The sequence below is a fragment of the Pelodiscus sinensis genome, chromosome 3, assembly GCF_052426305.1.
Source record: "Pelodiscus sinensis isolate ZL-2025 chromosome 3, ASM5242630v1, whole genome shotgun sequence".
NCBI lineage: Eukaryota > Metazoa > Chordata > Testudines > Trionychidae > Pelodiscus > Pelodiscus sinensis.
In genome coordinates this window covers 57,659,777-57,673,179 of record NC_143054.1, presented here as the reverse complement: position 1 = coordinate 57,673,179, position 13,403 = coordinate 57,659,777, and the positions used below count along the sequence as shown (strand labels likewise).

Below are 13,403 nucleotides of genomic sequence, written 5' to 3'. Positions count from 1 at the left end.
CTATGCTTTCCTCAAACTGCAGAATGCTCTGCTAATAAGAGACAGCATATTCCGGCTCAAAGCAGAACTGAATCATATGGACACCAATAAACAATTGGGTCAAGGAAAGCTCTTGTAGCAGAGGATGGGTGCTGTGGGTTCAATGCTACCTCAGTGACAGTGTTGGTGACCTCTCCACATAGCAGAGTGCCAGGAAAGATCTCTATAAATGGTTCTGCCTGTGAGTGCAAGTGGTGTTTGGGCTGCGCCTGCACCTGGATTCACACTGAACGTAGTTCTACCATCAGCAACTTCCCCATCTACAAGTACCATTTGACCCAGAATTCCAATGTAAGATTAGCCTAACTTCTTGCCATAAGCTTCAGTTGTTTTCATCCTTATGTGCGTTTTTTATGCATACCGGAAGTAGAAATTTGGCTCCCAAATACAGGCAGTCCCCGAGTTAAGAACCGGGCTTTTCTTGCCCCGGAGGATGCGGGCGGCGGGACCGCCCAGACGCGCCGAAGTCCCGCCGCCCTTGTCCTCCAGGGCGAGAAAAGCTGCTCCGCGTCTCCCTGGTCTGCTGGGGGGGCCAGCAGACCAGGGAGATGCGGAGCAAAGCCGCGGAGGACCCGGGCAGGACCGCAGTGCGTCTGGGCGCTACCGCCGCCCGGGTCCTCCATGGGGGCTAGTGCGCTCCTCCCCCCCCCCCAGCAGACCAGGCTTTTCTCGGGACTCCTGGGGCAGAGCAGCCGGGGCGCTGCCGGTTGGTCCCGCAGTGCCGCTCCTTGGCGCTACTGGACCAACCCGGCAGCACCCCAGCTGCTCTGCCCCAGGAGTCCTGATTCAGCCGCTGCTGATCAGTTTCAGCAGCGGCTGAATCAGGACGCCTGGGGCAGAGCAGCTGAGGTGCTGCCGGGTTGGTCCAGTAGCGCCGAGGAGCGGCACTACTGGACCAACTCAGCAGCATCCCAGTTGCTCTGCCCCAGGTGTCCCCAAGTCAGCCGCTGCTGAAACTGACCAGCGGCTGACTACAGGAAGCCCGAGGCAGAGTTGCTCTGCCCCGGGCTTCCTGGAATCAGCCGCTGATCAGTTTCAGCAGCGGCTGACTTGGGGACACCTGGGGTAGAGCACCTGGGGTGCTGCCGGGTTGGTCCCCGCAGTACTGAGGTGCGGCGCTGCGGAGACCTACCCAGCAGCGCCCCAGCTGCTCTGTCCCAGGCGTCCAGATTCAGCTGCTGTTGAAACTGATCAGCAGCTGATTCCAGGAAGCCTGGGGCAGAGAAACTCTGCCTTGGGCTTCCTGTAGTCAGCCGCTGGTCAGTTTCAGCAGCGGCTGAATCTGGATGCCAGTTCCGACTGAAGTACAAATTCGACTTAAGTACAAACCTACTGTCCCTATCTTGTACGTAACCCGGGGACTGCCTGTACTGGTCAACATGCAAGATGAAAATTTTATTTCAAAAGAATCTCGAGAGGCCCTTTAGGAGCCAGATGTTAAATGTATGCAACATTTCAACTAATTTGGCTTAAAAAGAAAGGAAGAAAAACCATCCCAGTCAAAAGGTTAGCTTACTAGAAATAGGGAGACTACATGCAAATTTGTTTGAGAAGACCTTGAGAAAATTGACTTTCCTTGTATGTAAGACTTTCCTTTTTCCCCTCCCACATGCTTTATGATTACCATTACAGAGAAATATACATTTGTACAAATTCAGAGAGGATTTTTAAGAGCATCAAGACTAGGTCAATAAAATAATTAATGGTCGTAGACCAATTCCAATACAACAGAGCCTCTGTGCTCTAGCAGTCCAGTACCCTGTCATGTATTCTGCTTAGGGACAGCCAGAAGGCTTCCTACAGAAAAAATGACTTCCATTGTAACCCCTATTTTCAGTACTGTAAGTTATATTCTGAAGTTTTCTTCCTTGCATACCTATCTTGGCATTTGGATACAGTAAAATGGGGAAGGACAGAAACAGTAACAGAAGAGGAGTTGGTTTTATTTGCCTATTGTTTATTATAGGGAGGATGGATAATAGTTAACAATTTAAAATTGAGTTAAATATTTTAACTTCTACATACAGAGCTTCTTACAAATTCTTGCTTTAAAAATTGTACCATTTCCCCAACGTAAGAGATTTGAGTAGTGATGAACTTGTTTTTAATAATAAATATCAGAAATTTATCTGGGAACCTGCAGACCAGGTCTCATGGCCTAAACAGAGAAGCAGAAGTTTAGAGATCTACGCTGTAGTCTCAGCTCTGCCTCATATTCACTGTGAGCTGGCACAAATGACAATTCTCTATGCCTCAGTATCCACATCTTATTAGAAAAGGAATAATAATTATTGCCATGCTTTCCTCACAGAAGGAAAGATTCATCTATGTGAAGCCTTTGTCTTCTTATAGCTGTTTTGGGCAGAGCAACCCTGTAACTTAGACTGACAAGAGCCAGCAATATTGGAGGAATGCCAGACAACCTACCTCTATCATTAATATTAGACAGTGGCCTGCAAACAATACCATTTGTGTACATACAGTATATGCTTACATAGACATGTAATCTACACTCATTATAGTACTAAGACACAAGATCAACTTATAGTTAGACATTCCCAGAATATTATATACTTACAACGTATTTGGTGTAACAATGTACTTTAACTGAACATTCTTTCTCCTGAGGAAGTGTGCCTGTTTTTTATTTACCTGACTGGCATCGAATAAGCATAGCATTTGCAAAAGAAGGATTAAGTTCTACAGTATGTTCCTTTTCACCATAACACCATACAATCATTTTGAGTGTTACAAGAGTTAGCACCATGGGTTTAATGCAGGTGGGAAAAAAGGTAGAATAGCCTTATATCAGATGGATTATCTTAGGCCATGAGATGGTCTTTGTTTCATATAAATATGTTTTAAAAAAGTTTTTCTCCCACTTAATCACATCCAGAATACCATTCCGAGTTTGCATTAAAAGAGACAGATGATAATTCTACAAAACAGGTGAAAATATATTTTTTCAGGAAAGCTCTTTTCCCCTCCAATTAGCATTAACTGACATTTATATTACAGGATTCTGTATTTCAAAAATTAAAGTTATTTAATGCTAAATGTTCTTTTCAGCAGATGAAGAGGTAGGTATATTTTCACAATATAAGAAAAATTGTAGCAGACAATTAAAACAAGGAGAGTCTGGTAACTCAACAAACTGTTCTAGCAGCATATAAACATAATTGTCTTGATATATCCCTAATTAATGAGAGAAAATGTATTTTTCTGATCAGAACAGGCAACATCATAATTTAGAATTTAATAAATTTCTGTCAAAAACAGAAATACTCAAAAGCTACCTTTTTCCACAGAGAAATGTGGTCTTCAACAAATCAGTGGCATCATTGTTAATATTAACCTTTAGACTGCTAAAACTGCTATTCTTTGTTCTATTTACCAGTGCCAGTGGTCTGAAAGGTTTCACAGAGATCATCAAATACTTGATAATTATATAATTGTAACAGAAATTTATCTTGAAGCATTTTTGTTAAAACAATCTTCATGAATAATGAAAATATCTGTGTTCTAGCTCTTCGGTAAACTAAGGGTTAATTAGTACAGAGTGTTTTTTTTCCTTTTTCTTTTTAAGCCAAACTGGAGGTTCCCCACTGCCAGCAATGGCTAAGGCCTGGATAAGTTACTCTCCTTTTGCTTTTTCCTTGTTCTGCCTTTTTCCATGTTCCACCATTAGATTGTCTGCTGGTCTGTTAACACCATTTGCAACAGCTCCATTCACTATTTTGCCATTCTTAATGGATTCCTTGGGTATTTTATATGTCCGATAGTAGAAGTTACCGAACAAGAAAATAAAGGTGATAGCATAGATCATTACACCCCAGTGCATCCATTTAGGGAAGGGACAGTCGATATAAATAGACATGGCTGTGTGGCCCAGAGTCACATGGAACTGAATCTAAAAAAAAAAAAAAAATATTGTATATTAAAACATTTCATGTTAGGTTAGGTATGACTTTTACTGAAAATACAATATTTATTATAAAAAAATAAAGTATATTGTGAAACACACAATTCATGGCTTACATAAGTAATATATACATATATTTGCAATGTTTCTTTACACTAACAAATGCAAAGTGTAGTCAAATATATTTTTTCAGTATTTTAAATTTCAGAAGGAAGTTACTAGAAATTAAAATGCTGTTCCTTTACAGTATCTGGCAGAGATCATCAAAAGCTTCACAGCAACTATATAAATCTCAGTACTCTAGTTACTAGTTTTCTCTGTTACATTCACATTTGCAGTATGTTGCACAGACAGGAGAACAAATGTACTGAAGTGCAAGATGATAATGCAGAAATCACTCATGTATGCACATGCTGATTATATACATAGGCATTTCAACTTCTGGTACCCTCCAGACCCTGTTGCCAAAGATTGCTCCATTCCTCCCAACTCTCTCCCTCTACTACTGAGAAAGGTCAGGCCTTTAGTACTTATAAGTATTTTTTTAAAATTTAAAACAATTATTTTAAAAAGCTCTTCCTTTCCCTCAGCTCCAACTACAATTTATTCACCACACATACAACTGATGTAAAGGTCTAGCTAAGTGTTGCTCTATCTAAAACTTGACTGAAACAGCTAAATAAGTCTGAATGTACACTGTGTGTTATTTCAGTGCATGTTGGTTTGTGAGCCTTTCTTTCAGAATACAAAATATCCTATGCTGATTAAGTTAGGAAAATATCTACTTAAGCTAAACTGAAATAAGACTCCATTACTCTGAATTAAGACTATCAGTACACAGACTTATATTGAATTAAAACTGATTTACTTATTTTGGTACAGGTTTGTGCACAGACAAGGCCTATAAAATCCACAAGAAAAAGCCTTTTCAGTTCTATGGCTGCCAGTTAACTTTAGACTACATTTGAAGCTTAATAGCACAAAAGTCATTACATCTTGGCTGCTGTTTGGTAGTTTATGTGGAAAGAGTAGTTGGACTCAGCCTAGGACATTATGGATTTTTGTTCAAACATCACAAAACCCATAATTCACAGCTGGAACCAAAGGACTCTCTTTCTGACAGAAACCAGGAAATGAACAGATCTGGAGGCTCTCCCCACATACAGGAGGTCCCTAGCAGTTCAGAGTTGAAACAGATCAGGAGGGTAACATTAGAAAACATTACTACTTTCTGTGTTGCATCTGGTCTGAAGATTGAAATAGCATTGTAGATTGACGCATGTATTTCACTAACACTAAAATTCATTTAAATGTGTAAAAGGAATTAATGGAAAAAACATCAGATTGTTAATGACAATCTGTGCTAGTAGATGCTGCTGTGTAAATAAGATTAAATATCAAACTCTACAATGATTGTCTTTTCCTTTGAAAGGATTATGTTAAGGGCATAGAATAGTTTCACAGTATAATTGCCTTCTGGTAGCTGGTTTTCATTATTTCTGTCATGCCTCCAGGGCAGATGACGGTTTTGCGGGGCCCCGGGCAGCATACTTCCGCGGGCCCCCCCCCTTTGCCATGGCGCATGCGCAGTGACACCATGCGCATGCGCAGCGGCGCCACGGCGCATGCGCGGGGCTTTCTGAAGCGCGGGGCCCGGGGCGGCTGCCCCGTTCGCCCTGCCGTATATCCACCCCTGCATGCCACTATAATCAAACTGATACAGATTTGATTATTTTGCAAAAGCAAAATAACAGCTTAATTACTATTACTGGCTATTCTGACTTTTTAAAAAGAGTAATCAAAGAGCAATGTATATGTGTAATTACAGTAATTCCTCATTTAACGCTATACATATGTTTCAGAAAATGATCGTGTTAAGTGAAAATGTGTTATGCGGGGTCAATTTTCCCATTGAAAATAATGGAAAAGGTGGGAGTTGCGTTTCAAGCAGTGGTGTCTGTTGGGACCGGGACATAAGGTTGGGGGAGAAAGGGGACTGGGTTACAGCAGGGAGGGGATGTGTTTGGCTCTGGGGAAGGAAAGGGGAGGATAGGGGAGGGATCTTGCAGTCGTCGGCTGGGTTTCCCCATCTGGCTGGTCGCCAGCAGCTGCACGGGGCTTCCCCTGCCTCCTTGCAAAGCGGGAGGTTCGCAGCTGGCCGCGCTGTTCCCTGGCAACCCCCTCTGGCCAGATGCCTCGCTCCCTCTCCTCTGCCCCCCCCCCCCCCCCCCGCTTGCAGCCCATGACTGGGTTTCCCCAGCTGGCTGGTCGCCAGCAGCTGTGCATGGCTTCCCCTGCCTCCTTGCAAAGCAGCGGAGGTTCGCAGCTGGCCGTGCTGTTCCCCGGCGACCCTCCTCGCCGGACACAAAGAGGCAGGGGAAGCCCTGCGCAGCTGCCGGCGACCGGCTGGCCGGTCAGGGAAATCGTGTTATTGTGGGGATAGTCGTATTGTTCAAAAAATGTTCCCTAAAAAAAAAATCATGCTATCATGAAAACGTGTTAAGTGGGCATGTGTTAAGCAAGGAATTACTGTATTTCAAAAGTCCACTTCTAGAAATATATAATTTCTGACTTAATCTGTGAATAAGAGACAGCCATCAAACCTCATGTTTGACTGGGACATATTCTATTTAACAGACAGACAACAAAGCAACTTTAGAGAGAGATTTTACTTACTATTTGTAATATGGTCAAGTATCGTTTCCACCACAGATATTTCTGAAATTTAGGGCCACAGGCAGCTAATCCGTAGTACATGTACATAACAACATGAATAAAAGAATTCATTTGGGCTCCAAAAAAAGCTGTTCAGAAATAAAAAAAGAGTCCATATAGTATTATTTTTAAGCATGAAAACTCTATTTGTATTACACAGTAAAATAAAATTATCACATTTTGTACTTACAGTTTTGTAAGCACTAAATAGTAATATGCATAAAAACTGAGCTTAAGTTGAAATCCACATCTTTTGGCCTTTAGACAGGTTTGACTGTAGGCTTGAGCCTGCAAACATGTAACCTATATGAATAACTTGGTCATGTCAGGAGTCCCACTCACTTCAGTGGGACTACTCACATGATCTAAGCTACATGCATGTTTGCAACATGCAATACTATTACTTATAACAATCTCCTTTTTAAAAAATTAAAAAAACCAGTAGCACCGATATTTCAGGATTTATCTTATTATGTAAAAACAATAAGGTGTCCTATGGCACCTTAAAGACTTATAGATACATATTTGCCCTAATAAGGACATGTCTACACTAGGAATTTATTTTGAAATAAGTTATTTAGAAATAATAACTTCTGAAATAACTATTTTGAAATAAACAACAAATGGTCTAGTAGCACTTTATAGACTAACAAAACATGTAGATGGTATCATAGGGAACTATTATTAAATAAGTGTTATTCCTCATGGAAACCTGGAGTTATTACTTCGAAATAACCAGCGCCTTATTTTGAAATAATGGGCCTGGTAGTGTGGACGCTCCACTTGTTATTTCAAAATAACTCCTAGTGTAGACCAGGGCTAAGGTGCCACAGGACTCCTAGTTGTTTCTGCAGATACAGAATAGCACGGCTACCCGTGAGATCTTAAAATGTAATAATTCTTTACATTTAAGCTAACATTGGCATCTATCAGGCTAAAATTAGGTACTCCCCTCCCCAAATAATTTGCAAAAGTGTCAAGCGCCCAGCAAAGCTCATTAAAATTAATGAATTATGGTCTTCTGAAAACCAGAAATAGATATATTTCCCTATTTACATATGTATAAATATATAAACAAGAAAAAAAAGAAGTTATATATCAAGTGTAGGACCAGTGCTAATGAGGCTAATCAAGTCAGGGTGTATGTGTCTCATTCACAGCAATTGATGGAAAGATGTGAATATCAAGAGAGGGGAAACTGCCTTTGTAGAGCATTAACCAGTGTGAATCCTTATTCAATCCTAATTTGATTATATTGAATTTGCAACATGACCCCATGTCCGGTGTCTGTTGCTGCAGAAGGGCCACAACACAGACTTGCTGTGTTTCTTCTGTTAGTTCCAGGAATTGTAGAGGCTGAACAACTGGACCACAGAATTGAGCTGAGTTTTGAAATGGCCTGAGGCATAGGCTTATGGGAGTTGAGGGCACTCAGCATTTTACAAGATCAGGCCATCATAGGCTACAAGTACAAGGTATGGGATTCACTGGGAAAAGGAAGTTGGGACTACAAACTGCGCCTATTCAATGGCCATGAACTTCGTGTAAAGAGTGCAGTGACTCTGAACACACAGGGAACCCAGGATTCCTCTTGCCCTGCAGCTGGGTTAGGGAGAATTCCATTCTCCAACCCCTGTACAGAAATCTGTGATTATGAATTTCACCCCACAGGCTGAAATATGTATATAACCTCACATTTTCTATTTTAACATGCATATAGCGTGTGAACATGTAAAACATCCAAAATATACAATTTAGTATATGAATTTTAATAGAAGATTAATTTTAGTATGGATTACATGTATTATTATTGTAAATTATTTTATAGTTATTTTTATAACTCTTTACAAACAGAATAGGACATTTTCTTCCAACCTCTGCTTCAGGAGAATTTGTAAGTTGAGAGAGGCAAGGCAAAGCAAGACATGACACAGAGGAACAAAATGCAATTAAGGAAGGGTATGGAGAAAACAGTGGAAATAAGATTTCATTGATGTGAATTTTACAAGAACAGAAAGAAAGGAAAAGAATGTTAATTATAGGTTTGCATCATTATGAACAGCTTCTACAACCTGCTGCAGGCCCATAGACAGGGGTTGGCGGGGGGGCGGGAGGGGGCTGGGGAGCGGAGGGGAGGAGAGGAAAAGGGGCAGTTGGTCGGGCGACTTCAAAGGGCCTGGTACTCTAGGCCGCCTTCACTGCTACTGCCAATGGAGCACCACTCTACATGCTCTGTGCATCTCTGAGGTCTGGGATGTGGCACCAGGCTCTGGACGATGCAGTGAGGTTGGCTGCCTGTTGACCCTTTTCTGTCCGAGGCCCACCCCTTCTGGGAGCGCGGAGCTGCTCCCCCCCTACACCTTGCCCAGGGGCCCATGCAGGCAGTTGACTATCCTGACCTACTGACAAAGGTTTATTGCTACCCTTCTAATTAGCAATTCAGATGTTGATACTTGCTTTGTTAATAAAACAAACAAACAAAAAAACCCCACACTTGGATATAGGGCCAAATTTCCTTCTAGTGAAAATCCAGAATAGCTCCATTCCCTTCAATGGATTTAGTTTGGAGTAACAGGGCAAAACTGGCTTGTAGTTCTGAATTCCTAATTCTCTGTAGTTGCAAATTGTTAGGTTAAAACAGGGTTGTTAAGCAGTTTAAGTCCCAGGATATTAAAGAGACAAGGTGAAAAAGGTAATATTTTTTACTAGATTAACTTCTGTTGGTGAGACAAATTTATCTGCCTGCTCCCTATAGTAAAGTGATGATTTTTGTAAAGATCGAATTTGTAAAGATGGAAGCTCAGTCTTGCATTTGATGCCTGTGAGTAAAGTGTTTCGCAACTCGTAAAACTATAGTTCTAGTCTCTCCTCCTCCCCCTCACTTCACACAGAAGGAAGTTGCACTGACTAATGTAGCTGCTATGATCCGAAGCTATTTGAACAGACTTATCAGATATTACTCAGTTCACTCCATTAAATAGTCGTTTATTTCTAAATTCCAGATAGATTGTTTCTCACATTTATTTCTTTACTGACCTGAAAAAAAAGACAGTTCACTCACCTTGTCCTCCTGGAACCCACTTGATACCAATCCACCACAAAGTGAACATAGTGAAATGGTGATAGACGTGAAGGAAACTGATTTGGTTAAATTTCTTCCTCAGGATGAAAAATATTGTGTCCAGGTACTCAATTCCTTTTGAGAGGAAGTACCACCATAAAGCACCAGCTATCTGCAATATAGGAACAAAGCTCTTAATGATTCTCAAAGAAATAATAAAACGAAATGTAACTACATCAGTGTGCTGTGAGGGAGAAAGGGAAGTTTCTAATCCATTCTGAAGACAGCCCTGAATTCTGGGTTATGTGCAGCGGCAGTGGGATCACAGGTTAGGAAAAGTAATTTATGATTTCACTATTAAATGTCTGGCAACATCAGCACACTGGGCTTTTTTGGATTTTAGTCTGGCCAAGGATTAATTTTTTGTAGTTTAAGAACCATGGGTTTAAAACACTATTTTATAAACTCTCTGGCTGCGTCTAGACTGGCATGATTTTGCGGAAATACTTTTAACAGAAAAGTTGTTCCATTAAAAGTATTTCCGCAAAAGAGCGTCTAGATTGGCACGGATGCTTTTGCGCAAAAAGTGCTTTTGTGCAAAAGCATCCGTGGCCAGTCTAGACGTGATTTTGCGCAAGAAAGCCCCAATCGCCATTTTAGCCATCGGGGCTTTTTTTGCACAAAACAGTTCTTCCCTGTTTACACTGGCCCTCTTGCGCAAGTATTCTTGCGCAAGAGGGCTTTTTCCCAAGCGGGAGCGTGAAAGTATTTGTGCAAGTAGCACTGATTTTGTACATTACAAAGTCAGTGCTCTTGCGCAAATTCAAGCGGCCAGTGAAAACAGCTGGCAAGTTTTTGCGCAAAAGTAGCTGCTCTTGCGCAAAATCTTGCCAGTCTAGACGCACCCCCCCATGTTTTACAATTTAGCCATCTCTGAAGAGAAGCAGTTTACTAGTTCTCATATACTTCCTCTTTATTTTAGACTCTTCTCCCACAGAGATCACGACTGAAAGACCCGTAGGCAATCGGACCAAAACTACCATATAAACCATAGTATTGAATAGGTACTGGAAGTAGGGAGGTTGGACGTGGCGTGGCATCCCCTGGTTCAAAGTGATGTCCAATTGTACACAAGATTACAAATTTGGTTCTCTGGCTCTCAGCAACCCCACTACACAAACTGTTCCAGAATCACATGCACTGTCCAGTAGTCCAAAACTGTGGTCTCGAGACCACTAGTGGTCTGCAGCTGCCTTCCAGGTGATCCGCAGCTTGAACTCAGCCCCTCTCTTCCTCCCTCCCTCCCTTTCCCCGCTGAAGAGAGCCCCTACTAGTACTCCAGCCTTGCCTCCACTCCCTTTTGCGGGAGAGGGAAGACAACCCAAGTCTTCCCGCCATATCCAGCTCGCAGGAAAGAAGCGGAGTCAAAAGCGGCTCCACATGCTGCCACTCCCCCTCCCCCGACTGGGGGATGCTTGATTTGCATCTCTTTGTCAACAGAGAGGTATAGTCTAGACACAGCCTAAGTGGTGTGTCCACACTATCAAGCCTGTTGCACCATCCATAAGTACCACTGACATCGATTTCTCTACTCCTGCTTTTCACCAGGAGTAACGTTATTCCCGATCTTGCATGGCTGAAGTGACGCTAGTATAGATGCAGTGTTGCCAGAAATTCGATGCTATTGGTGTCTGGGAGGCCTCCGTCAGTTGTCCACTCCGACCACTGTGGCCACAAGTTCCACCTCTATTGCTCTCCCATAGAGCTCAAAAATGCCCAGGGAGCAGCAGAATGATCTGTCTCACGTGGCCAGCACTGGCAAGCAAGGGGATGAGTGTTGAATTTCAACATTCCGTCAGACAACACTTCGACAGCTGAGGGTACATCTGTTTCCATAGCTTCCACTTCCCAAGGGTGCAGAAGAGCACCAGTCTGGAGTGTGCAGGAGATTCTGGACATGATCGAGCTGTGGGGAGGTGAGTCCATCCTCAATGAGCTCCGAACCAGCAAGAGGAGCTCCAAGATCTACAGCAGGATCACAAGCTGCCTTGGGACAAAAGGATACGCATGGGACACCCAGCAGTGCAGGGTAAAAATTAAGCTCAGACTGTCCTATCACAAGGCCAAGGAGGAGAATGGATGCTCTGGAGCTGCACCTTACATCTGCTTCTACTATGAGCAGCTGAATGCATTCAGGGGTGTGGCGGCCAGCTCCCACAGCATGGTCAGCAAGTTCAGACAAGATATGCCTGGCATCAATCCGCAGGAGAGCAGGGTGGCGGAAGAGCAGGAGGAGGAGGAGACTAGCCAGTCACTGATGTCTGAGAGCCAGGAGCTCATCATGATGGTGGAGCTGGACATAGAACCATAGAATATTAGGACTGGAAGGGACCTCGAGAGGTCATTGAGTCCAGTCCCCTGCCCTCATGGCAGGACCAAATACTGTCTAGACCATCCCTGATAGACATTTATCTAAAATACTCTGAAATATCTCCACAGATGGAGATTCCACAACCTCCCTAGGCAATTTATTCCAGTGTTTGACTACCCTGACAGTTAGGAACTTTTCCCTAATGTCCAACCTAAACCTCCCTTGCTGCAGTTTAAGCCCATTGCTTCTTGTTCTATTCCCAGATGTCCTTCTAGGACATCTCCCAGGCCACCGACAATCCTGGGGAGGGCACTTCTGGTGAGTTCACAAACTTTGTTTAACTACAAGCAGGTTCAGGCAATGGAGAGGCCACGTATGCCAGACCCGGCATGTGCTGGACACAGTGGGAAGCCGCCCCGCTCCTTCCCTCCCTCCTGTCCACAGGCTGCTACCCTGGCTGGGAAAGTAGCAATGTCCTGGTGAGGCCCGGTGTGCTGGACCCAGTGTGTGCTAGACACAGCGGGAAGCTGCCCTGTGCTGCCCCTCTCCCCACCTACAAGCTCCTGGCCTGGAAGGCCCCTTACCATGCCTGCCTGTCTCTGGACCGAGTGTGTCCGATACTCCCCTGAGACACCTGGCACCTGCTGTAAAGTGCCCACTTTAAAGCAAACATTTGGCTTTGCACAGAAAACTTCTCCACTGTCTTTACAGAGACCTTCTGTGTATGTGAATAGATTAGGTTTAGAATTCACACAATGTATCTCTTCTAATATCTGCCCTTGTAACTTTTCTTTGCAGCTGGGCCAGCTACCAACTCAGTACATCCTCTAGCTCCTACAGTATCTGCCTGCCTGGTGCAGATTGGCAGGTGAAAGCAGACAAGAAAAGAGATGTTCCGCAAGCAGATGAACTTCATGCTCTCACTCGTGCAGGAGATCTGGGCTAAGCACCAGAACAGGATTGTGAAGCAACAGGAGAGGAGAGTCACCTGGGAGCAGCTCTCGAGGCAGCACGAGACAATGCTTTCCTCCCTGTCTACTGTCATGGAGCACGTGGCAACCTGCCTCAAATGGGCCACCTTCCAAGAACCTCACCTGCCCCGATCACACCCCCGCACATTCCTGCATTTGCTCAGCCTGTTATTGAACTCCTCCTTGCTCGGGTCCAGGCTGTCTGTGTAGGTCTTCATGAGCCAGGGGAGCAAGGGGTAGATTGGGTTGCCAAGAATCACTATGGGCATTTCTACCTTTCCGACTCTGATGTTCTGATCTGGGAAAAAAGTGATGGTGTGCACC

At 43.5% G+C, this 13,403-nt stretch overlaps 1 protein-coding gene across 2 annotated transcripts in view; it reads right to left on the bottom strand.

Annotated features, from left to right (window-relative positions):
• Window positions 1-1,306: 1,306 nt before the first annotated feature.
• Window positions 1,307-13,403, bottom strand: part of ELOVL4 (ELOVL fatty acid elongase 4) — a 72,843-nt gene continuing 60,746 nt past the window's right edge. The window contains exons 4-6 of one of the 2 annotated variants that reach the window (XM_075923780.2): window positions 9,738-9,909; window positions 6,638-6,765; window positions 1,307-3,949 (exon numbers count right to left, since the gene is read on the bottom strand). In XM_075923780.2, the coding sequence (XP_075779895.2) occupies window positions 3,674-3,949; window positions 6,638-6,765; window positions 9,738-9,909 (576 nt within the window). In that variant the 3' untranslated portion in view covers window positions 1,307-3,673. The remainder of the gene's footprint in view (window positions 3,950-6,637; window positions 6,766-9,737; window positions 9,910-13,403) is intronic. The other variant, XM_075923779.2, reaches the window with a different exon arrangement.